Source organism: Gouania willdenowi, chromosome 12, assembly GCF_900634775.1.
Source record: "Gouania willdenowi chromosome 12, fGouWil2.1, whole genome shotgun sequence".
NCBI lineage: Eukaryota > Metazoa > Chordata > Actinopteri > Blenniiformes > Gobiesocidae > Gouania > Gouania willdenowi.
The window spans coordinates 27,008,401-27,035,502 of record NC_041055.1 but is presented as its reverse complement, the minus strand read 5'-3'; the positions used below and the strand labels follow the sequence as shown (position 1 = coordinate 27,035,502).

Below are 27,102 nucleotides of genomic sequence, written 5' to 3'. Positions count from 1 at the left end.
TTCTGTATTTTTTTAAACCCCATTTGACAACCATTTCCACCATTTTCTTTTACTTTTAACCCATGATTAAAATGAGGATTTACATCTTGAAGATGACTATATACAGTGACGCAAATAATAATAAACTTCCTGGATAACAGTGGATATTATTCAGATAAATATCACAGATTCATAGAATAATGGACCATCATTTTGTTGACTTTATGGATGGACCCCAAAAAGCTCTCCCCTTTACCCCCTTATATATGGCCCTGTCTCCATACGACTGTTCTTCAATGTGTGTGTTCAATTCTTGTTACATATAATGATGGAAACCTCATTGTTTTTTCATGCATGTGCAGAAATGTCCACCAATCGGAAAGCCTCCATGAACTCATTAATATCGATGCTACCGTCCTTGTTGAAGTCGATGCTCTGAGCGAGACCTTTAATGGCGTCGTCACTGATATCTGTTTGGAGATGAGAACTCAGGAGTTTCCACGTCTGACGAAACTCCTCGAAAGAAATTGAACCTGAAAGAAAAGTTCACGGTTTAAAATGACCAAATACGTATATGCAATGTATCTAATGTTTTTTTTTTTTGTGTGTGTGTGTGTGTGTTTTTTAGCACGGCTGACAGGCTGGTGTTCTGACCTGAATGATCTGCATCTATGATCTGAAAAATAGTCTCCAGGTTGGAGTGGTTTCTATAGATCGTCTCCATGATGCTGGTGTCTGAGATCTGTCAGAGGATCACATTGGATATCAAAGTAAGACATTGTCCATCGTTATACAGTTTAGTAATTTAGAGTGAAGGACAGGATTGTGGTCAATTAAATGTTTTTCATTACAATTCATTTTTTCCAATTATAATTAAAATTTACAAATATTTTTTCCCTCCGTCAATTACAAGAAAAGTTCTCAATTACTGAAATTCAAATTCAATTAATCACAATTATCGAGGCTTAAATAAATAATCCCAAAAAACGTGGCCTTCCTCTTGTGTTAGCTTTCTGTTAGCATCTCTTATGATAACGGGTGGGTTTTGTCTTAAATCAGCTTTAAAATACACTAAAAATATTATCTATCATCTCATTTGTTTCTCATCTCTAGGTAACCTTGTTAGATTTAATAATCAATGAAAATTTTGGTAACAATATTTGAAATTTTAGCCTTTTTTCTATCTTTATACCCTTAAATTTCAACTAAAAATAAAATAAAATGGTTAAATCATCTTCAAGAGAACTGACTGCTAGTGGGGAAAGTTGATATGAAACATATTTTAATAATTGTTGTCTACGTATGTTTTGTATTTAATTCAACTGTAATTGACAGTTTTTTGAAGAATTTCCATGCCAATTACAATTACAAAGTAAATTATGTGGACTTAATTACAAATCAATTATGATTACAATTGCAACATATATTTTCAATTACAATTACAACTAGAATATTTGAATTTCCTGAAGAAAATGCAAGTGAGGAATGGATGCAGGTGCTGACCCGCGTCATTGAATGTGGCATTAGCATTAGCCTAGCATTAGCAATAGCAAGCATTAGCATTAACCTATCATAGCTAGCATTAGCATTACCTAGCATTAATATTACCATTAGCTACCATTAGAATGAGCTAACATTAGCATTTGCTAACATTAGCATTAGCTACCATTATCATTAGCTAGTATTAGCATTAGCTAACATTAGCATTAACATCAGCCTTACTCTTACAGCAGCACTAGCTAGTTTTAGCTAATATTAGCATTAGCCTAGCATTAGCGTTCACCTAATATTAGCATTAGTTAGCATTAGCCTAGCTTTAGCATTAGCCTAGCAATAATTATGTGATTACAATGATAGGTCAGGTGAAGGAGCATGGTGTACTACTTGTAGCGTAGGCTCTCTGATAGAAAGCTCTTTTATCCATTGTTGGTAGTTCATCAGGCCGTGCTCTGTGGTGCTGATGAGCTGAACACGTAGCGTCCTCCAGGGTAAACCCAGCTTTAGAACCTTCTCTGTAGCACAGGCCCAGTCCTTTAGTGAGATCATTCCTTATAATGGGACAACGATACACATTAAAATCCACAGTGATGATTAGCTCCATGTCTGTTCAGTGTGTTGATGAGATGAGCGTTACGTGAGTAAACCAGTGGATATTTATTTACCTGTGCTGTTGGGGTCAAACTCCTGAAAGGCACTGATGAGATCTGATTTATGCACAAACAGTCGCTCCCTCAGAGCTCTCAGAGCTGATCTCTCTACCCAGCCAACACTGCATGTGGAAAACAGATTCATTCATGTTTCTCATTTATTCACTGTGGATGTTTGTGGTTTGTCCTGTCAGGGTGAGTTGGAATGTTTGGTAAACCCTTTACTTGAAGTTTTATACAAAAGGTTGACATTACGCTGTCATTATCTGTCCTTAGCAGGGGCGTTTCTAGACCCCCTGGGGGCCCTAGGCAAGAAGGACTATGGGGCCTCCGGGCCCCAGAATGATCATGAATGAAGTCCAGGGCGACAGATCAGTAAATAAATACTTCATTAAATAATTAACATATAAAATAAATAACAAGTAACATATATATCTAAACTGAATGCAAAGTTTACACACAATAAATAAATGCCAGAAAAACTGAAATATGCAAAATCTTAAATATGATAAAAAATGCATACAAGTGACAACAAAAAAAACAAGGAATTTAAATTTTACAGTAAGAACTGTGACACTTTGGTCTTTTAGGCTATATTCTTATATTATACTATTTAGGTTATAGCAGAAAATGTATGGATACATTACTATATTACCTTTCAATTCTAAATACATATTAGCCACACAGTCTAGACTAAACTGACAGCAGGATTGATGCTAGTATCAATTTTAGCATTTGATAACAAATGCTTTATTCTGGGAGAAAATATCATTCAATATCATTAACTTATTGTGTGGCTATGAATGTGTACACAACCATTGGCAACAAGACTTATGACATACTGTGTGAGCAAAGCTGGACTACGTCTTTAAATAAAGCTGTTAAAATTGGTGTAAAGTAAGAATAAATATGTGCCCTAAGTTTGTCATACCACACGGCCAAATTGGAATGATTAATAAATACATATATACACGCTTTATGAATGTGTTTAGAAGAAAATGGCAGAATTCACTTGACGCGGACTTAAAGGTGCAGTTAACTTCTCTGGTGATGGGTGGATGACTGGGAGTTTGGGACAAAGTGCCTGTGACTAACTGGGACAAACTTGATTTTATAATGTAACACCCATAGCTTACACATTCTCACTTACCACTACCACATTTTTTTTCTTTTCATCATCTTCTTGTTTTTTTCTTTTCTTTTCATGTTTGCTTCAATTTTTCAGTGTGTTTGACAACAAGGACTGCACGTTGATGCAGGCTGGTAGCAGTGACGTGCCGTGACCACTAGGGCTGGGTAGGCACGTTGCAAATCGAGACCACCAATGACAATTTTATATGTTTCTGCTGGCAAGTGTTAATTCAATTCAAATCAACTTTATTTGTATAAAGCAATTTACAACAAAGTCATCTCAATGCGCTTATCAAAATGTGAAATTCATAATGGGAAAGAAAAAACCCAACAAGATCCACATGAACAAGCATTTAGCCATCTAACAAAATCAACATCGTAAAACACCATTAAAGAAACATAAACAATGATTTAATATAGCCTCCATACTCTCCCAACAAGATATATCTCATGTTGTTTGTGTTGGAAACCCAGAGACACGGAGAAAATGACAACAACAACAACTCGGAACAGCCTCAGTGAGGAGCATCCACAAAGTCAATCCTTCCTTTTGTTCCATTCACTGTAGAAAGTATGAAACATTTTCTGACCTTACCTTTGCTGAAGCTCTGGTAGCTCAGGTGTTGGTCTCCCATCTTTTAAAAGCTGTCATTTTTCCTCAAAAAAAAGTTTCTCTATCGTCTCTGGCGCTGTCATCCTGACTGTAGTGTTATCCTGCCCACTAGCTAGAGAACGTAGCAGCAGCGGTCACATGGAATCAATTCACTAATGCACTGTGAACATAGGTTTAGCATTTAGTATAGCGCGGTTATGTCCAATGGCAGCTCTCTACGCTGCCTTTGGACGTAAATAGTTGTCATCTTGGGGACCTGACTGCGCATGCGTAAACACGTAAAAACACGCAATGGGAACGGAGGCAGAGCAGCAACGTGCCTTTGGGAGTGGGCGTGGCCTCCCTCTGCCTGACACGGAGTAAGACTGTGCAGCTGTTCCAGGAAATAGCGCTGTTTAGTAATTTGGGCTATGAAATGCACAAAATGCTGACACTTTCAAACATATAGGTACTGTAGGCTATTGGAAATGGAAAAATAAATAATTTATAATTATATTATAATTAAAACAAATAATCAAAATATCAATTGCCTATGTTATCTACCCCGTCGTGGCGCTTCTGGTCATTAGCATGAATAAGGTGTCATGAAGGCTGTTATTAAGTGTTGTTCACTAAATTTTGACACCTTTGGAGCTATGTTGGCATTTTTTTAGTTAAGATGGAGGGATCTAGTGAGGTTAGGGTACTGACACTTAATAACAGCCTTCATGACACCTTATTTATGCTAATGATGGCATAATGTCAGCCTTTATGAATACAACTTCAATTAAAGTGTTACCCAATGTTCTTCTGTGCCTCTTTTTGTGTTTCCCCCTTATTTACATGCTTTTATACGTCATGTAACATATTAAACATTCCACAGTGTGTAGTGTTTACAATCAGTGGTTCCCAACCTTTTTTGGGTCGTAGCCCAATTTTTATATCACAAATTTCTGGTGACCCCAGACACTTTTTCTCACTAATATTAGTTTTTTTTTAAACATATTGTTTATGCTGTGTTACAAATACAAGGATTAGTGCACAGTGACAATAAATGCCCCAGCTCAGATATTTTTATACTGCATTTTATTTGAACAACATTTATACTAAGTGAAAGTATAGAAGTTAGAAATACAGTTGTTTGAAAAAAGAATGATACATTTTTAAGCTCTTCTACCTTTTCTGCCTCTTCCTGCACTGTATGTTTATACTTCTGTAATATTATGTATTGTTTTTAATTGTGCAAAATAGATAAATAAATACAATTAAAAAATATTTATCAGTAATTTATTTTATTTTCCTATTACTAAACATTTCAGTCAACCCCATTTTATTTCCAGGCAACCCCACGTGAGGTCACGACCCCAAGGTTGAAAAACCCTGGTTTAGAGTGATGCACTCAAAGCACTCAAGCAATCTGTCCTTTTAGCCTTGTACACTCTCTACACTGCTTATTGCAGGGTTTTCAACCTTGGGGTTGTGACCCCATGTGGGGTTGCCTGGAAATAAAATAACATTGAGACTTTGAGTACCCAGAAAAGCGTTATATAAAACTGATGTATACTAATAATAATAATAATAGTAATAATGATAATAATAGAAATAATAAAATAAAATAAATTACTGATTAAAATGTTATATTATTTAATTGTATTTATTTATTTCTATTTATCTATTTTTCACAATTAAAAAAACAATACATAACATTACAGAAATGGATATACAGTGCAGGAAGAGGCAGAAAGCTCAAAGATTATTATTATTTTTCAAATTAAAACTAATCCTTACTACTCTGTATTTGTAACACAGTAAAAACAATATGGTTGAAATATTCATTTTAGAGAAAAAAAGTCTCTGGGCCACCAGAAATTTGTGATACAAAAATTGTAAAAATGGGGTCACGACCCAAAATAGGTTGGAAACCACTGGTTTATTGACAGATAAATATAATGTGTAATGTTTAGGTTTAACAGTGTGTACCTTTGCCTAAGAGAGAGATCTCTGCATGTCCTGCTGGCCCGGTACTGAATGAGGTGTGGAACCAAATCAGTACCCATTCTGATATACGCTCCTCTGTTGCTTCCAACCTCATAATAGTTAGAGGCTGAGAACAGAGTCAGCACCTGAATCACGAGAGCAAAAAAAAAAAATGAGTCAAGTTCATCTCGTTTAGCAGTTTTTCTGGTGCTCACCCTGCGGTTATGGCAGAACTCATATCCGTCCTGTTTACACTCATGGGAGCGAACCAGGAGCTGCAGGTTGTGTTTTCCCAGAAACGCCTGGGTCACATCTGGGCCCCAGTAGCAGCCTCCGCCTCTGATCTCATTGGGGGTGCATCCATTTTGGGGCATGGGGTCACTCCACAAGAGATCCACAATCTGTGGAATGAAGGATACATCATTCAGAGACATATAACCATGTAACCATTAGGCGCCCATTGTAAAGTTGTGCATGCTAAAAGAAACTGCAACTTTTTTTTTTTACAACATTTAGCAACAAACCACGTTTTTTAATGTTACTTTTAACCAGATTTCCTTTTTCCTAAAAATTCAATGTCAAGGTTGAATCTAAATCTAAATGTTAAATATTAAATCTAAATCTAAATGTTAATAATTATATCTAAATGTTACAAGTGAAACTAAACTAAATATTTAGCTAATATGCAAATTCACCAGAAGTACCAAAATAACAGCTCATTCTTGTGAATTTGCATATTAGCTAAATATTTAGTTTCACCCGTGACATTTAGATTTGACATTTAAATTTATATTTCGATTTAACATTTATATTTAAGATTTGGATTTAGATTCAACAATTAGCATTTAGATTTAATTTTAACATTTAGCATTTAGATTTAACATTTAGTTTTAACTTTAACATTTAGATATGACATTGACATTATATTTTTACGAGAAAATAAATATAAAAAATTTCACAAGTATTGCTGTAAATCTGGTCAAAAGTCAAATAAAAAAATTTAAATGATGTTTGTTGGTAAATGTAAAAAGTTGCTGTTTATTTTAGCATTTGCAACTTTACAATTGACACCCCATAGACAAATAAGTGGCTTTATTTTTTTTTTTACCAGAGGTGAAAGTACTCACGTTACTGTAAATGAGTTGCTTTTATGGGTACTTTTTTGAGTATATTTCTAAATCAGTAATTTCATTTGTGCTTAAGTAAGTTTTAAAAGAAGTAAAGTAATTTTTAACATTTCTACACCCAACTGTTACTATCTAATTGAGCAAAGTTTTACTTGAAATTGAGTATTTTATGTATGACTTACTTGTACTTGTAAGTGAGTACAATTTCAATCAAGTAGCATTACTTCTACTTGAGTTGGACATATCAGTACTCTTTACACCTCTGCTTATGATCTATAACGTGTTAAATTAGTGGCTTTATTTTCACATAGAAGAACACAACAATTATTATAACTTTAAGCACCAATCATCATATTTATCATTTCTATAGAGATTTCTTTAAACTCACTTGTTTCCACTCATCAGCATCTGTTCCTGTTCCAGACTCTGAGTCAGAGTCGGAGTCAGATCTCATCATTTCTCCATAGGAATGGTCAAACCAGGCCATCCTACGTCTTTTCTTTAGCTCTTCTTCCAATGACCAGCTCAGCTGACGCCGTGGATGGTCACGTTCCCAACCTGGGGTGGTGAACCCATGATGTGGGCCGTCCACCAGGCCCACATCCTTCTCACTCCTGCCCTTCTTTGTCTTTCCACCAGTGTCTTTTTGATGAGTTGTTTTAGGAGGCCGCAGGGTGGTCACATACTACAAATATTCAAATACACAGAATGAATCGACATGGGATTACAAAAGTGAACGGATTAGGTAGTGACTGATCATGTCTCTTACTTTGTGGCGGTCCATTGCGGCGATCACGTTGAGATCTGTTACATTGGAGATCCCTCCATGGATAACCAGCACCTTGTGGTTAATGATGGTAGCCAGAGGCAGCCAGCTGAATATCTTTTGGAGAAGCCCGAGGATTTTTTTACCATGCACCTGCAGAACATCAGGAGACGTTGAGAAAAAATATTTCTAACATGATTGTGGTCCATTTTTATTAGTGACGGACAATTCAGTTTGTACATTCCCCAGCTACAACATAAATATTTGGTGCCAAGATGGGAACTCTTCACCATTTAAAGATGTTTTTTAGTATTATTTTAACATTGATATTAAATAACAAACTTGCAAATAATAAACTGTAAGAAAACGTACAGGAATGCAAAATCAGACAGCAATTAACAGTAGTTGTGTAAATTACACAATTTTTGATATATTACATGGGTCAATGACATAATTCCTAAATAAAGTTTTTGTTAAAAAGCAAGTTTATAATGCATAAAGATATAGCAAATATGAAGAAACTTAGTATATATGCGCTTTTTTTAATGTTACTAAATTATTTCTGTAATTTATTCTGTATATCAAAGTGTCAAAATATCATGTGGTGCGACTGTCTTTAAAAACTTTAAAATTACTAATCTATTCAACTTTTAGTTATATTATAGTCCTGTATAAGATTTCAAAGTATTTCTATTTTTAATCCTATCATAATATTCATGCAAACCTTGCCCGATGTTGCCCATTTTATGTAATATCATGCGGTAAAAAACCATTGTACGTCATTGACCCACATATATACAAGTATAAGTGGATGTGTATATATTCATAACCACACAAAATCATTTATAGTTTTATCTATATATTTATTTCAAACACTGTTATATTCTCGTGGTAATACATTTTAGGTAAATACAAAATCTAAGAGGAACTTACCCTGTATTTCCCCAACACTTCTTTAGTGAAACCATATCTGCAAAATACCACAAGTAGAACATAATTATTTAAAACACTAGCCCCCATGAACAAACATAACATAACAATGAATAAATAAAACTAAAAACAAAAATACATCATTAACAGAAGCCATTATTGTATTTTAACTGACAAACGATGAATATCAAACCTTGACCTGCTAATTTCATTTATGCTTAAAAAAGAAAACCACATTTTCTATTTCTACTGCTTCACCCTGGTTTAATACATTGTTTTTCCTAAAGCCGCATTCATATTTCAAGTAAATTATTAGAAAGAAAATGAGACTGTGTACCGCATGTTGACTATGTGGTCCTCGTGGTTTCCCCGGTTCAGGTGGACATCACTGGGGTAGACCAGTAGAAACCCAAACAGGATGAGTAGGACCTCCAGTGAGTTTTTGCCTCGATCCACAAAGTCTCCATTGAAAACATATGGTTTTTCAGGTGATGGCAAACCATTCTGCATCAGTTAAAATAATGATGTAGATTAAACTGAGCTTCCCTGGTATATGATGTCATGTATGGGCCAGGGGTGCCGATTGTTAGGTTGAGAATGCTGAAACCAACAGCAACTTTTTGCAATATGTAGCAACAAACCACGTATAAAAAAACATGTGTTTCTTTAAAAACGTTAACTTTAAACAGATTTAGCGCTTGTATGCATCAATGACTTTTTATTTTGGTACTTCCAGTAAATTTGCATATTTGCTAAATATTTAGTTTCACCTGACATTTAGATTTAACATTTAGATTTACAGTAGATCTTACATTTAACATTTAAGATTTAGATTTAACATTTAGAGTTATCATTTAGATTTAACATTAACATTATATTTTTACAAGAAAAGTAAATATCACAAATTTCACAAATATTGCTATAAATTTGGTCAAAAGTAACATAAAAAACTCACATGCATTTTTTAAACTTGGTTTGTTCCTCATTGTTGCAAAAAAGTTGCTGTTTATTTCAGCATGCACAACTTTACAATCATCGCCCCATAGTCATGGAGTGATTATTACCTTATAGAAGATGAGTAAAAGATCCTCAAGTTGCCCATGCAAGTCACCTGTGCAGAAAAAAACCACCGCTGTGATTATTTGAAACACTATGTGAAATGGTTAATTGTGTTAAATCAAGCAGAGTCCGTCTCAATGTGTACCACATATGGTGATTTCTTTGGCGCGGCAGACGTAAACGTGGTTAATGTTTGGAAGATTTCTCAGAAGTCTCCAAGTCTCTCCAAGAATCTGCACAACATATCGAGCATGGAGCTGCTACTGAGGGAAAAAAAAGATTGATTTAACATTTATTTTGTATTTGCATTGGATAACAACCATCAGTGAATGTTAGGCTACAGAGAACCTACTTGTTTGTGCTTAAAGCTCTCCACCAGTTTCGACACGCCACAGAAGGTCATGGGGAAGGACAGATGGGGCCCAGTGTAGCTCTCAGTAACCTCAATACTTTTGTAGCAGAAATATCTTTCCAACTCAATGTCACGGCAGACCTTGTTCTCGTGAAAGATATGCGATATGAGGTTTCCTTCATTTGGGACAAGAAGGGAAGAAAAGGTGGGAGATTGGATTAACTCACTTTTAGTATCTAATGAATGCTTCAAATCATTGACTCCAAAAATGTTGCTGGTCTCGTATTGTTGCCAAACATGAGAACAAAGAGCCACAGAGACTGTTTATTTCATTGCTTTGGACCAAAGATGTTAAACAAAGCATCTCTGTGGCCAAAATCTTTGGCCAATGATTGATATTCATCCATTTATTCATTTAGTCATTGCTCAATCATTCTTTCTCTTACGTTCTCTGCTGGCTGGGGTGAAATGGTCCATCAAGTGACCAAAGAAGTTGTAGAGCTACAGAAGAGACAAAGAAAATATTTCACTCTAAGTCGGCTTTCTAATCAATCAAATGGGTTGACTAAAGGATTCAAATGAAAGATAAAGCTGGCAAAGCTGAATTTTTATCCCAAGTCCTGATAAAAACTTGGAATGTTTAGGTTTGCATCAAAGCACCAGTTTGTGTCTTTTAGTTCTGTCTCTTTTCCAACACACATAAATACCAAATCAGTCTTTCCTTGTACAGAGAACCCATGTCTCGTAGAGTATAGTCTTATATGTGTAGGCCATAAATTATTTTACTGAATGATTAAAAAGATTAATCAAAATCTTAAATTTTAAAGGAAAATGTTTGAATATCACCAAACTCAACATGAATACGTTGCATCTGTGAAACTGAGACACCTTGGTTTCTTCGATAAACTGAAAGGGCTCAAAGGTGCAGTCCACAGTTGTGGAAAACTAGCGTGATTTGAGCTAGCATGATGTCCTCTAAGCTCCTCCCCCTTCCGTACGCTCCCATCAGGGCTCCATCCAAAGCCACGCCCCCATAAGCTAGAACATGCATCTGATATGAAGATAATAAATAACTGAGGCAAAACAAATAATGACCTGTCCAACAGAAAGACAAAAACTTCTGCATTACTTCCATGGACCGAGGGGGGCGTGGGCAGGATGAGACATGAAGACATCTGATTGGTTCTTTCCATTCGGACCGAATGGCAGGGAATGGTCAGATTATTCACAACCGGATATCATAAAGATATGGACCACATCAGGCAATAAACCAGCACTTTTGGTATTCTTCTGTCCCCCAAAATAGATGTGGACCTAAAGTGACCCACACATGATGCTGTAATAGTAGGCCAGTTATCTTGATGAAACATGTTTGGGACAGTTTTGGCCAAATTATAACGAGTTAGCATCAACTAATCTGGGTGTGTGCCAAAAGTATATTTATTTGGTCTGTTCTTGGCTGACATCTGGCATTGTGATTAGAGCTTTAATCAGGTCAAAAAAAGAAGAATTTGACACTGGAGTCTGATACAAGTCACATTTGAAATGGTTGTATGAACAGAAAAAAAAAATCAGTTCTGATCAAAAAATCGGAATTGAGCATTGAGGCTTGCAGTGTAAACGTAGCCTAAATGTGATGGCTTGGTTGTGGCCGAGTTCTGGCAAATGGGAGCAGAGCACCCTAGTGCCATCATTCCATGCGGTATCATATATGGACCATATATTTCCAGCTGCTACAGAGGTCTGATTTTTTCATTTCTTAAAGTATTGTTTTTCTCAGAATATAAGCAGAATTTCAACCAGGACAGTGTTTCTGAACAGGATAGCTAACTCTGCCTTTTGATCAAAGTCCAAAGCCTTCACACCTTGATCTGGTCGTGTTCTTTTGCATATTCGATTGACTGGAAGATGTTCCATGTGCACCTTCGTCTCATCTCCAGCCGAGCCACATGTTGCCGGTACCAACGCTGGATCAGCACAGCTGCTCGGATTGCTGCTGATTCAGAGAATTTCAGGTAATCTTTTACATTTTCTTCCATTATGTTGCATCTAAACAAATAGATTTACCAATGGCAGCTTCAAAGAGTGCATGTAAATCAAATGGGGGAAGAAGAAGTTACCCAACAATAACAAAGGTGCTTTTCTTCAATGTTTCAAACTTAAAAAGCTGAAAAATGATAATATTCATATACCTGGTATTGAGATGTTCACTAAAATAGCAAAAAAGTTCAAATATTAGAGCATGTAAATGTAAAAAAGGCAAATTTATTTTATTTTAAAGGTGATCAAAAGCTAGATTTTGTTATTGCTTTACCTTTATCATGTTTCTTGGGCTTTGCTCCTGACTTTCCCATACCACATCCCATGGCTTTTTGCAGTTTTCACTGTAAAAGATACAAAGATTGATTTTTGCAAATATGGATTTTTTTTTTATACAAAAGAGGAAAATCCCTCCCCTTCACTACACAATTACCTGGTCTATTACATTTTTACAAGTAGCCTTGTATATAGGTTTCAAAAACACAGCTAAGTTTTTAGTGAAACTTGAATTAAATGTTATAAAAGACATTTTGCATTTTTTTTTTATTATTTATTTTTTTTATTAAAAGTATTTTGGCCTGAGTAAAAAGCTAATCAAACAACACTTACCTAACTCCAACCCCAGTTATCTCCATCAGCATTCCTGCATCAAACGCTTTCCTTTTGCCTCAGCAGCTGTGCCATTGACAGTCCAAGGCTTTAGTAAAGTGAAATTATTAAAAATGTCCTAAACTTTGATACATTTTATGTCCGCAGAGCGGCTGTAGCTTAATTAAATGGACTGTTAGTGCTGCTTCTCACACTCTCAGCTTTCAGTTGATCGCTTTATGAAAACAAGTGGATTAGGATTAAACCTGACTACAGCTGGCACTCATAAAGGAGGCTGCAGTAATAGAACAGATCATCTTCAGTGCAACTCATATACTTATTAATTAGTAGTAATTACTCATTTTATTTTTATATTCATTTTCTGTTTTTTTAGATTTTTAAAATGTTTATTTATTTATTTTTTAACTGAACTATAGATAAATAAGTAATCAGTTATTTCCTATATTACTCATTATACTTTTATATTGATTTTCTTTTTTTTTTTTTTTTAGATTTTTAAATAAAGTTTAACTGAGCTATAATTCCTGATAATTTAGTTATTTATTTCCGATATTGTTTTACATTTTTATAGATTTTTAAATGTGGGTTTTTTTTTTCAACTAAACTTTAAACTTTTGGACTCTTTACACTTTTTTAACACATATATTTTTTTGTTAGAATATTAAATATTATATATATATATATATATATATATATAATTATTAATATAATTATTAATTTAATGAGTGTAGTTAAAGTTAAATTATTTTAATATCTTTACTTTTATCTTGTAGATTCTTCATCATGCAATAGCTTTTTAATTTAATATAATATAATTGAATTTAATTAAACCTAAAAACCCTATTTATTTATTTCTTATCTGCAGCTTCAGAAGTTCATAAGCAATTATTACAAAATGTTCAACTTTGTGTCTCTAACTGCATTTTTCTTCAGCAAATGCTAAGTTTTTTTCCCAGGCATGCATAGCCATTGTCTGGCTGTATATTTTTCTCACCATGGTTGCTTGTAATTATTATAACTATTAAAAAGCATTGACAGACTTGCAGAAGTTAGTTACAATGTTTCAGGCAGTGTTATCAGAACCAAGGTTCACATCCAGGTGTTGTGTCATGCCTGGTGAAATGAACTTCCACAAGTGTGTAAAAGTATTATTCAGTGGAGTCTTATCGGAGTTTGAGACATCTGCAAACTTGTGTTCATCCTTCCTGTGTTGGATTACTGATCTGCAACAGGTGTTCAAACATTCAAACATTTGTGTATCGTAGTGGAAAGTCCGCAGCTCGTTTCTCCCACAGTTTGTGCTGTTATTACAACTGTGCAATGGAAGTCATTTGACCAAATATCAAGTCCAACATCACCACCTTTTATTTTTCATTTTACAACAATTCAAATATCTAATGTTTTCAGTTAAAAAAAAATGGCAAAATCATATTAAACAATAAAAATAATATCAAGATCAAATTTTAAAATTCCACTGTCACTGTGTTAAATCCTTGCAACCAAATAAAAAGGCGTAGTAGCTTAAAATGTTTGTATCGTGCTAACAAAGGCTTTGATCTCATTGATTCTAAAATATACCTGCTCACACATGAAAAGAACTGTTCGAGCTTTGGGCGAAGTTTGCTGCCAAGGAAATCAAAGCATTTTGTTCAGACCTGTAGAGCATGTTATGTTGTGCAAGACCTCAACCTACTGATGTGTGGATCACGTTGTGGTGCATTGACTGTTTCATATGATATTCATTTAATCCAATATACCTTTCCTTATCTAAATTTGAATGCTTGAACACATGTTTTCACAATTAAACCCAACCAGCACAGATGTACAGTTGCTAGAGTGTTATATTGACTTGTGAACCAACAAAGTAACTTGGTCCCAAACTGGTCTCTTCCTGGAACAGCAGCTGTATGTCATAAAAGTGTCTGATTCTGGCTCTAGTTCTTTGACGAATAGGATTCTTACCACCTTTAGGTCCACGAGTAAACGTGTGTTGCTTCCTCTCTTTGTGTCCAAGCTAAGGCTAATTTAGTCAACATATGTTTGTCTGAAAATCCTGTGGAAGATATATATACACTTTATCTCCTGTTTTCACTTAGAATATGATTTGATGCTCTCACAGGGCACCTATCTCTGGTAGTCCTGTTTTTTATTCTGCTTTGTATTATTTTGCAAGTCAGTTTCAACAAAGACCTTTTTTCCACACCGCACCTTTTTACCATCTACATCAGTGGAGGGCAACTGTTATCACAACGGGGCCACAAAAATGTGTTTGTTTGATCGCAGGGCCACGTTGTCAACATTCATGTCATGTTTTTTTATTCATTCTGTGTATGTTTGTTGTTGTCTTGCTCGTTATGAGGCATTTTGTGCATTTCTGTAGTCCTTTTGTGAATTTTTCCAGTAAAACATATGTTTTTTGGAGTCCTATTGTGTATTTATGTTGTCATTTTGCTTGTTTGTTAGTACTGTGGGTTTCCAAAGTCATTTATCATATTTTTCTTGTCTTTTTGTATATTTTTGTTGTTATTTTATGTAATTTTGTATATTTTTCTGAGTAATTGTGTAATTGTTGTAGTTTTGTTAATTTTTGGAGTACTTTTGTGTGGTTTTGGAGTATTTACTATGTTTTTCTTGTTTTTTACTGTATTTTCCTGCAATTTTGTAATTCTTTATATTTCTTTATCTATTCTTGCTTTTTTTTTTTTTGCTTATTTTTCTGTCATTTTGTATGTTTAGTTTGGGGGCCGCATTAAATTAGACCGAGGGCCGCATGTGGCCCCCGGGCCACCAGTTGCTTATGTCTGATCTACATCATCATCTGGGGTAATACACGATGTCTTTAGAGACATGCAGGGATGTGACTGTTTCCAGGAACAAAAATAACAAATTATTGTTAGATGAATTGAACCGTTATTTGCGATTCTTCCTATATTCCTTATTTGTTTACACAGTGGGATACACATAATGTTTTGTAATGCAGAAAAGCTTCATTTCTGCTTCCCATGTGATACAGTGCTAAAAATGATGTGCTTATACTTCAGAAATAAAAAGATCTTGTATCAGCTTGCACCCAGAATTCCTCTGGCACTGTGGATGAATTATAATTGTTTGCAAGCAGATAAAAGTTCCTTTTTGGGCCTCATGAGAAAGTTTTGCTCATGCACAGTTTAGTTTGGGCGGATGAATCGGATGAAAAGGACATTTTTGAGGACACAAAGTTGCCATTTCACTCCAATCCCATGGCCCTCCCAGACTCACATCACTAAGCAATGCCAGGAATGTTTTATCCCTCGCATATTTGTATAGATATTGACATCACCTGCAGCATCAATCGTTGCTTTGTGGTACATTTCTTCCTCTCACAGTTTCGTCCTTGGAAAAACATCTGCTGAGAAAGTGTTGTTATTATGCTTCCTGGGATAGTTTTGCTCTCTTTAATGTAAAAACCAAACAATGTGAAGTCTCATAGAATGTGTTTGTATTGTAAATGCTAAAATTCAGGCTCTAAAGCAGTGATTCTCAACCATTCCCGTCCACGACCCCCACAATAAAGGTGCCAGAGACCACTATAGCTGAAGGTGGTTGAACACAGACATGAACATTGAAGAACAGTCATGTGGAGACAGGGTCATCTACACGGGGGAATAAAGGGGAGAGCTTTTTGGGGTCCATCCATAAAGTCAGCAAAATGATGGTCCATTGTTTTATGAATCTGTGATAACCACAAGTATTTATTTATTGGAATAATATCGACTGTTATCCAGGAAGTTTATTTATTATTTTCACTATAATATATAGTCATCATAAATATGTTAATCCTTGTTTTAATGAGAAATAAAATGGGTTAAATGTTACAGAAATGGTGGAAAAGGTGGTGAAATGGGATTTTAAAAACCACAGAAATGGTTTAAAAGTTGCAAATTAAAGTGGCCAAAAAACGGACAGAGAAAGGGTTCAAAGTGTCAATATTATCTTATAAATGGCAGAAATGGGAAGGGGTGGGATGGGGTTAATGTAATTTAAAAGTAGGAACAATTAGTTTGAACTGGCAAATAATAGGCATGACAAATCATGTTATGGGGTTAATTTGGCAAAACATAATCATGAAATATGGTGAAAAGAGGTTAAAAATGCATGACAATAATGGGTCAATACATCCAACATTAGGTGGGAAAAGTGGTGAAAAGGGTTTACCGGTGCCTAAAATGTCTCGAAAATGGAAAAAAATGTGCAGAAAAGGCATTGAAATTTGATGCTTTATATAGATTAAATAAAGACTGCAAAATATGATATACAGCTTGATTTCTTCCACCTTCATGGAGTATCGAGCTCACTATTTGCTAGGTAGAGAACAACAGAACTTAGCGTTGTCCTTTTCTTCAATAATTGGTCTGAAAACGTATGCATGCCATTTGTTTATCCTTTTAACATAAATAGTGGTCTAATATTGGGCAGCCCCAAAAGTAAACGCACAGAATTACAGAAAAACACTAAAGACAATATCAGTTCAGTTTGGATTGGATTGTCTCTGTACTTAAATGTCATTTATGTCCTTTTGTGTGTGTGTGCGTGTGTGCGCGTGCGTGTGCGTGCGTGTGCATGTAAATGGGTGAATATGCCTAACAAGGTTAATTCCAAGGTGACAAATAATGCTCTTAAAATGTATATATTGAATTAAAACATTGCAAAGCCAACGATTTGACCACTGTTCTTTAAAATTTTAAATAAAAATGCAGAAATTGAATTTTTATACTTTTCCAAATGCTTCTCTATTGTCTCCTTCTGGCTTCTCATTCCTCGGTATTTAAAATACACATATATATGATACATATGATAGAAAATACTGGTACACAAATTGACAACAACAAAAAAAAAAAAATACACAAAATAAGAAAAACACATGACAACTACAGAAATACAGAAAAATACATGACACGATAAGAAAAACACACAGAAAACAAACTCCACAAACATGAAATGACAACAAAAAAACACATTGACTATAAATGCATATAAGATCACCACAAAAATACACATCATCTTTTTTGTATTAACGCTCAAAACAATCAGTTTTCTAATCAGTGAGATAAATGTTGATAATGTGGCCCTCAGATCTGAAAATCACAGTTTTGTGTCGTCCACTGTGATAAAAGTTGCCCATCTATGTCTGGTACAGTGGTTTAGTTATTAGATCTACTTTATTTATCCCACATTTGGATATTCACTCGTTACAGCATCCAAGGTGACAAATAATGCTCTTAATATTGGTATTGAACTAAAACATTTCATTTCCATATGCTTCTCTATTGTCTCTTTGAGGCTTCTCATTCCTGTGTTTGTCTCAAGTCTCTCTCTCTCTCTCTCCTCACACACTTTCACACAGCACTTGAGGAACAACACAACAATGTTGAGCATCTCAAGGTCACCTCGGTGTACAAGGAGATAAAAATGCAGGTTCCCAGACCAGGCCAAACAATCCCACTCTGAGCTGCATCCCTGTCTCGTCACTTCCATCTCCTCATCATCATCACTTCAGACGCACAGGACCATCTCCCGCCATTTATTGCAGAAAGTCTGACTGGTGTACAGTTCATCTGTAGATTGGCTTCTTGAATCTCGCACCATGTCTTTCGCCTTTATCGTCATGACGATGCTTCTGGGCTCGTCCTTAGCATTTGCTTTTGTTTTGCATCCGTCAAACGTCGAAGCTGAAGCGTCTGCTAACTCTGCTGCTTCCTCTCACAGGTATAATATATTTAAATACTTTATTTATTCAGACCCTTAAACTCTGACTTTAAAATGTTCAGATGTTGCTATGGGTAAAATGGGAATTTATGTTATAGTTGTTATCAGAGGTGTAAAGAGTACTGATGTACCAAATCTTACACAATTGGAACTTGATTTCTTTTACATAAAGGCACCTGTATAAAACGAAATGTTTGTTAAAATGTACAAATCTTTTTTAAATAAAATAACACCAATGAATTTAATTCAAAATAAAAATTTAAGAATGGCTACGTTTATGAACTCTATAACTGAGAAAATAACCAGCATTCAATGCTGTTTTAGCGCTGTGCATTACGTTTAATCTGATTGGTCGGCTATGATGTGATGCATTTGATTGTTGTCAGGACATTTCATGTTTTTTGTAGTTTCACAATGTCCGTTAATCCTTTTAAAACAAAAAAAAAAATGATTTTTTACTCAGTAATGGTTGGGTGTAGAAATATAATATCACTTTTTTAAAACGTACTTAAGTTCAAGTAAAATGACTGATTTAAAACTCAAAAACGTACACGTATCCATAAAAGCAACTCAATTACAGTAATGTGAGTATTTGTAATCTGTAACTTTCACCTCTGGTTGTTATTGTGGTTGTTTTTCAGCAACAGTGAGTTTAGTAACTGCCTGTTCTGTTTTTGCTTTGGCTCTGAAATCAATCACGCAACACTAAAACTCTCTCACTCAGCTCTGCCAAAAAGCTTCTAAAGTTCACTAAGTCCATTGAAAAAGTTTTCCAGATCCTTCAAATAAAGACCTAACCAGAGGAATAACACGATAACATAGTTATGGAACATATATGTTTGTGTTTCTTTTCTTTTGTCACTGAATGTGACGTTCAGGTGCCAGGCTGATTCCAGGCAGTGGATCAGAAAGGGTCTCCTGGAGGCTCTTGGTTTGAAGACGGAGCCCCTGCTTCCTGCTGGTGGACTGGACAGTGTCAGAGAACAGTGGAAGAGGACTTTCAGCACCATTCCACAGAACACTGCATGTAAGTGGCGTCCAAAAATTGACAAATTCTGCTTCCCACTAAACTCAATCCTGTCATTTATGAGCGTAAACCACACTAATGGTGTTGTTTTTTTTTACCTTCCTGCAGCTTCACCTTCTCTCACTGGTAATTCCATCTCACCCATTGGTGGAAACAGTTCAGGCCTGATGTGCTGCACCACCGTGTCTGAGATCTACATGAAGGGTACGCACAGGACAGGCATTTGCTCATATGCTGCAGGCTGTATTAGAGCCACACTAATATGTTCGCCTTTGTTACATTTTCAGATCTAAACTGGGACAACTGGGTGATCCACCCTTTGAGCCTCACGATGGTTCAGTGCGCTCTGTGCAACCCTGGCCAGGATGTCGTGGAGTGTCCGTTCCCAAACTTTGGCGCCCAGGACACAAATTCACAGGTATAGTGAAGTATTGATAGATTATTTATGCAGAATGAATAATACCTACACCAATCAACCATCACCTATAACAAGTGTCAAACTCATTTTAACTCAAAGGCTAAATACGAAGTAGTTTAATCTTAAGTGGGACGCAAATATTAGGTTAGAAAACGAGTCATTTCAACATTAATCACCCAAAGTTTGCACTTTTCACAACGTATAAATGATACATAAATTACATCAGGCCCGAACAATATCTTTAACTTTTGAATTTCATTGATTTTGTGACCGTTTTTTTATTCAATTTGGGGAATTTATGTGAAATAATTTTGGGAGGATGGAGTTCTTTCCACAATTTGAGACTTAAAATGACTGCAGTCATGTGATAAAAGCATGAGAAAAATTGCAACCCTCCAAATATTGTGGATTTTTATCGAATTTGTGTATTTAGAAGGGCTGAGATATCTACAAATTAATTATTTTTTTATGTCTTTTCAATTTTCTCCTGTGGGCCGAATTTGATGGTCTAAAGGGACAAATTTGGCCCCCAGGCCTTGAGTTTGACACATGTGACCTATAATGACCACCTCCCTCACACTGTTTGGGCCACTTTTGGTTCACCAGACACAACAAAACGTGTTATGCTGCGTATTCTTACACCTTCCGTTGCAAAGCTAAGAATGAGCTGATGTAATCCTCTAATGTCTTAACCTTGGACATATACGTAGTTACATTAAAAGTTTATTTTAAGCAACAAAAACTACATCATAGTTTACATGTTCAGAAGTTTTTTTTTTTTCTTGTATGCATTTACACTTATCCTGTAATTTTGTAAAACCTTTCCAGGGTAAACAGTCATTTACCTATTTGTCATTAATTTACATACTTTTTTAAATTAATATTCTGAATTTTATGACGATTTTCTGTTTCTTTTGTAAATACGCCACTTATAGTAGGTTTTGATGTTATTAAATGTGTTTTTGATCTACATTTTTTGCACGAGGGGGTTTTAGGTGGGCTCCTTCTTGTTTCACAGCAAACATGGTGACGCTGCTTTTAGTTGTTATGCTGCAAAGAAGTGGAAGGCACTTTTTTTCTCTACTGCTCATGAGTGAGACGGAGATTTGAAATGTTTTTACTACTGATTTAAAGTTTTTATTGATTTTTAAACTGTTAAATGTTTACTGTTGCACTTTTTTAATCATGTAAAGCACATTTAATTGCCTTGTGTATGAAATGCACTATACAAATACATTTGCCTGGCCTTCGAGTCAATCGTAGCTTTAATAAAATAGATGCATTATTATTATTTTTTTGTTCTGCAAACATTAAATGGCGTCCTATAACTGCGTATAACTTGTATTATTCGTCTCCAGGTGGATCTGCCGTGTTGCCAGCCCATTGCCTTTGAAATGGTGCCGATTCTCTACATGGATGAGCCTGGCACCGTTGTTATCTCCTCGGTCAAGCTGCCCCGCAGCTGCAGCTGTGGGCCTGGCACCATCCACCAGTAGAAAAAAAGTAAGCAGAAGTTTTGTTTCACAGCCCTGTGTGTGTGTACATAACACCAAACACACAGTCTGTGCAGCCGGTGTCATTCTACGAAATCTGGTGCTGCTTTCATAGACGTAGTCTCTCTATCGCAGGCTGTCGCACTGTGTATTCAGCACTGACCGTGGGAACCAAAGCAAAGTGTCTGAGTTTTGAATTCCTGTTGTTCTGTTCTAACACTACCTGCCAGCCGGCAATAAAACTGCTTTAAAACCTTCCAAAGTAAATAAAACCACCTTTATTTTTTTTCCCTAAGGGTCAGTAACCTATTGAGTTCAAGACAGTTCATCAGTATTTATGTAAATAAATTCAAATATAACCTTGGCATGTCAAAGAATCCAACGCAGTGCAGCTGAAACCTAATCTTAAAAATAAATCTTATGATCACAGGCTACTATATTTATAGCTGCAAAGTGCTTTTGAGTGAGTGTTCCCTCTAAAAAATGTGGGATCGTTTGGTGCCAAATGCTTTCAGGAGCCAGTTCTCCCTTCTCTGATGTTCCATGAGAAAGAATTTCGTTTAGCCGCGTTAGCTCCAAGGAAGGTCAGTCAAATTTAGCAATAGTGTTATGCAAGACCTGCTGTTTCTGTGATTTAAATGGCTGAAATATAGTCCAAATTGTCTTTATATCTTTGCAGTTACTTTCCATTGACTGGCTGTTCTTCACTTATATGTTGCATTTAGTTTGATTAACAGGGCCACATGGATTTTTGGTAATTATATTTGAAATCATGACTTCAGACACTGTTGTGTGATTTTGATTTTGTGTGATTTTTCTGTTTCATGCTAATCTATAAACTCGTTTATATCGAGTTTAAGTCTGTTTCTTTGTTTTTTCTTTATTAGACTTCATGCATATGTACATTTTTTTAAAACGTCTATAAAATCATTTTTGCTGTTTCTTTTTTTTAATCGTTATTATTATACAACTCTATTACTTAAAGTTATTGCACGACTTACTTTTGAACTGTTACCCTAGCGCAGACATGGGCAACTTCTATTAGAGCGAGGGCCACAAAAATGCAATTGTCTGATCCAAGGGCCACATTATTAACATTCATGTGAGCATTTAGAATAAAGACCAATCTGAGCATTAATACTGGAAAAAACTTTTATCCTTTTGTGTGGGTTTTCTTTGTGTTTTTTTAGTTTTTAGACATTTCTTGTGTTTTTGAATTTATTTAGTCTATTTTCTTGTCAATATGGTGAATGTTTGTTGCCTTTTTGTGTGTTTTTCAAGTAATAATGTGTGTTTTCGTTATATTTTTTTAGTTAATGTTGTCATTTTTTGTATTTTTCTGTCATTTTGTGTGATTTTGTAATCCTTTTATGTGTCTTTGAAGTCCTTTTGTGTATGTTGTGGTTTTTGTAGTCATTTTGTGTCTAAGTATTTGTTTAGTGTGCCTTTGTTTGTACTTTAGTTGACATTTTTTGTTTCTGGGGTTTTATGTATTATGTTGGGCTTCATATTACTTCCAACCTCAAAAATTACAATTATGTTTTGGGGGCCATACAAAATTAGACCGAGGGGATGTGGCCCCCGGGCCGCCAGTTGCCTATGTCTGCCCTAGCATATGTGTGCTATTATTTTTTTCATATATTCACCACTTCACTTTTTATTGTACTGTTTCAATAATATTTGCTGAATAAAGATGAATAAAATCTAAAATGTCCTGTAGTTTTTTCTTTTAATTCTTGTAATGATTTTAGGCTACATGTTCACTTTGTAGCAGTCGTTCCCAATCTTTTTTGTCCCTCGTACCCCCTCTGCATTTTTGTCAAATCATGGGTACCCCTTCTTAAGTACCCTCTCCAGAATTGCTTATGCTTTTTCATTTGTGTCTCAAACATTAGTTCCCCAAGGATTAATCTACAAATTAAAAGCAATGAGTGTAATTTAAAGTGAATTTATTTATTTATTTTTTAAATACCGTACACTTTTATGTGATTACTTCAATAGTAAGTAAATACAGTCTCCATTGTAAACTGCAGCTCATTTTGGTCTCCTATTGTCAGAAGTGTGACAAATAATCATGTTTCAATAAATTACAAGAAAATATAGTATTTTATTGAATTAGAATCAAAATCAGAAAATACTTTATTAAACCCTGAGGAGTTCATTAGAACAGGAATTAGTGGCATATTAGAAGAAAAAAACAACACTATTAATAATAATTATAGACACACAGAAAGTAGGAGCAAGACGACACAGAAAATGTGCAAATAAGAGCTAAGGTGCAATAATAATAATAATAATAATAATAATGATAATAATAAAGTAAATATACATATGTAAACAGAATTTTTGAGCAATAGTACTACAATAGTTTGTGGTAAATTTGTCCAATTTTTTTATTTAATTGTTAAATCTTTCCGAGTACACCCTGCAATTTGCTCCTGAATCCCTAGGGGTACACGTACCCCTGTCTGGGAACCACTGCTTTAGAGGGAGGGAATTGTCATATGAAGAAATGTTGGCGTGACTGTTAGCACATTGGTGTGGGGAAGAGAAGAGCCTCAGGTTGCGCACTTGAATATTTTCAGTTGCTGTGTCAGCATTTGGGCTCAGAGTTTCATTATTTGGACTGCAGTGGACTCCTGATGGTTTTTGTGCAGCTGTAGCTTGTGAAACTCTGGGACCTTCACAACTCTGTGTACCCAGCTTTTGTTTTTTTTTTTTGTTTTTTTTAATTAATTTGTATTGTATTTTGTATTGTGTTAGTTGACACAATGCAAGAATACATCTGCATGTGTGTGTGTGTTGGAATACTGTCCTCAGTCCTGCAGGCTGCAGGGCAAGTCCAGTGTTTAGAAAAGAAGAAACTTCTGCAGCCTCGGGCTAATTTTTCACTGCCTACAGACTGTTTGATTCACTGCACTGGGATGACGTTCATTAAAAAACTGCAACTCCAGGACATGAATAACATCCGCATGCGTGACTCAACAGATGGTAAGAATCAGAATCTGAATGTTTTATTGCCATTGTTGATGAATAGAATTCACAGCTAGGAATTTGCTTTGGCTTACAGGTACTTAAAAAGGTGCAATTACAAACAATAGAATAGAATAGATTAAAAAAATGTAAATAAATAAAATAAATAAAATAAATAGAATAGATAAAAAAAATTAAATAAATAAAATAAAATAAATAAAATAAATAAAATAAAAAAGGGAAGGAATAATATGTTCTTGGTAACAATATAATATATATACTAAATAACATGTCGTCAGTGCAGTTTTTTAAGGACCGGGATTTGAAGCAGCGAGTTACACAGTTAGATAGATGTTACATAAGGAGCTATAAAGCAAAGGTGTAAAAAGTACCAGAGGTAGCAAAAGTACTAGTGTTCAGTACTCAAGTAAAAGTATAGATATTTGAATAAAAAATTACTCTGGTAAAAAAAAAAAAATATTCAAGTTGCTCCCTTACTTGAGTAAAAGTAAAAAAGTACATACTATTTAATGTACTTAAGTAAAAAAGTAAAAAGTTAAATGTAAGTCCCTTCAATAAAAAATAAGACAGGGTTTTTAAACCAGAAAATTCCATCTTTTTTTTAATTTATTTTTTTATTTTAAGAACTTGTCAAAAACTGGTACATGGAAATAAATTAAATCTGTCACCTTTGAACACCTAAAGAATTTAGCACTCATAATAAATACAATTTGTAGGTAAATTCTCAAGAAAACCCAGAGCAGCTCTGATTTAACATTTTTAAGAACTTGTATAAAACTGGTACATGGAAATAAATTAAATCTGTTACCCTTTATCAACACCTCAATGAAGCAGTCCTTATGAATAAAATGTTTCAAGCTTTTCCTCCAGCTTTGCGATTGTTAGTTTGCGTCTTTTTTGTGACGTGACGTCATCTTCGAGGGTCTTAAAAGTAACTCATTTTTAAAATGTAAGGAGTAGAAAGTACAGATATTTGTTTTTAAAAGTAAGGAGTAAAAGCAAGAAGTCCCCAAAAAAATAAATACTTACGTAAAGTACAGATACAAAAAAAAAAAAACATTTATTTTTGGTAATAAATCTTGCCACCTTTCTCTTGCACACAGTAAACATCTCATGTATAAACTTAAAAAAGAAGAGATCAAACCTTGAACAATTGGAACCTAATTTATTTTCCATGAAGGCATCTGTATAAAATAAAAGGTTTGTCAAAATGAACAATTCATTTTTTGAAAAAAATAACACCAATTAATACAATTTCAAATAATAAAAAAAAACATTCTCAGGCTCTAAGTATAGCTAAATTTATGAACTCTAAAACTGAGAAAATAACCAACACTGAATGCTGTTTTGGCCTTGTGCATTACGTTTAAATCTGATTAGTCGTCTATGATGTGATGCATTTGACTGTTGTCTGGTCATTTAATTTTTTTGTTGTTTCACAATGTCCGTTGATCATTTTAAAAATTAAAAAATAATAAATGACGCAGAAACGGTTGGGTGTAGAAATGTAACAAATTACTTTACTTCCTTTAAATACATTACATTACATTACATAAGTACAAGTAAAATGACTGATTTAGAAATATACACAAAAAAGTAGAAATAAAAGCAACTCGATTACAGTAACGTGAGTACTTGTAATTGGTTGCGTTCACCTTTGCTATAAAGTGATTAAGTTACTTCTCTGAAACATTTTCCAAGAATACACATGCGCGTGCTCTCAGAATAACATTAGACATCTTCAGTAGTGCAGGTTTATGTGCTTTGTATACTTTGTAACATCCTCCTTTATGAGGCTTTCATATATATAAATGTATATATTAATCACTGATGTAAATATCATTAACGATGAACTCATTTCCATAGGAGAACTTGGGGAATACTGCTGGCCATCTGAACTGAAGTGCAACACAGTAGAAAGCTTCCTCAGTGCTTACGTTGTGCTCCCAGTGGATGTTTCTACCGTCAGTCATGAGCAGCTAAAGGTCAAAGTCACTGACCCCGCCACCACCACCATGCTGCAAGTGCACAGCCATGCAAGCACACTGGCAGACAGCTGTGGCCCGCGCTATGACGTCACACAGCACTTCACCACCACACGGAGCACGGGGACGTCGTTCTGCATCCAGGTGCTCACCCATGAAGATGCCCCGGGGGACGTATTGCTGAAGTGCCCTCCTTTCCTCGCCACCTTCTACCTGAGAAACCCGTCGAACTAACAAAGCGGTGGATAAAAGTTGGCAATCATTGACGAAATGTGTCAGACGTTTTGTGTAGACCAGGAGTGTCGAACTCATTTTAGTTCAAGGGCCAAATATGAAGTAGTTTGATCCTAAGTGAGATTTAAGGCAGGAAAACTAGTCATTTCATCATTAATGTCCCAAAGTTTGAACTTTACACAACGTATAAATGATGCATAAATTACATCAGGCCGAACAATATCCAGGCAATAAGTGACAGATATCAGTTACTGCAGGCTTTCATCTTTTAAATTTCATTGATTTTGTGACCAATTTTTTTATTTAATTTGGGGAAATTATGTGGAATCACTTCAGGAAAGTTTAGTTCTTGAATGATTTGAGATTTTAAATGACTGCAGTCATGTGATAAAAGCATGGGGGGAATTGGGATCCTCCAAATATTGTGTATTTAGAGGGGTTGCGATATCTAAAAATGAAGAATTTGGTAATTTGTCTAAAGAGTTTGACACATGTGA

The 27,102-nt window shown here is 35.1% G+C and overlaps 2 protein-coding genes across 2 annotated transcripts; one reads left to right on the top strand and one right to left on the bottom strand.

Moving 5' to 3' along the window:
• Window positions 1-12,760, bottom strand: ppef2b (protein phosphatase with EF-hand domain 2b). The gene is made up of 18 exons (XM_028462040.1): window positions 12,710-12,760; window positions 12,375-12,444; window positions 12,253-12,270; window positions 11,926-12,056; window positions 10,507-10,561; window positions 10,061-10,236; window positions 9,854-9,968; window positions 9,714-9,760; window positions 8,987-9,153; window positions 8,653-8,689; window positions 7,723-7,872; window positions 7,342-7,638; window positions 6,042-6,227; window positions 5,830-5,972; window positions 2,142-2,248; window positions 1,864-2,027; window positions 634-721; window positions 1-512 (listed from the first exon to the last, which is right to left on the bottom strand). Exons 2-18 carry the CDS (start codon window positions 12,424-12,426, stop codon window positions 328-330), a joined length of 2,118 nt encoding a protein of 705 aa, XP_028317841.1. The 5' UTR covers window positions 12,427-12,444; window positions 12,710-12,760; the 3' UTR covers window positions 1-327.
• Window positions 12,761-18,117: 5,357 nt separating this feature from the next.
• LOC114472791 (bone morphogenetic protein 5-like) lies at window positions 18,118-22,448 on the top strand. Its single transcript, XM_028462039.1, has 5 exons — window positions 18,118-18,454; window positions 19,333-19,481; window positions 19,590-19,685; window positions 19,769-19,899; window positions 21,258-22,448. Exons 1-5 carry the CDS (start codon window positions 18,333-18,335, stop codon window positions 21,393-21,395), a joined length of 636 nt encoding a protein of 211 aa, XP_028317840.1. The 5' UTR covers window positions 18,118-18,332; the 3' UTR covers window positions 21,396-22,448.
• The last annotated feature ends 4,654 nt before the right edge of the window (window positions 22,449-27,102 follow it).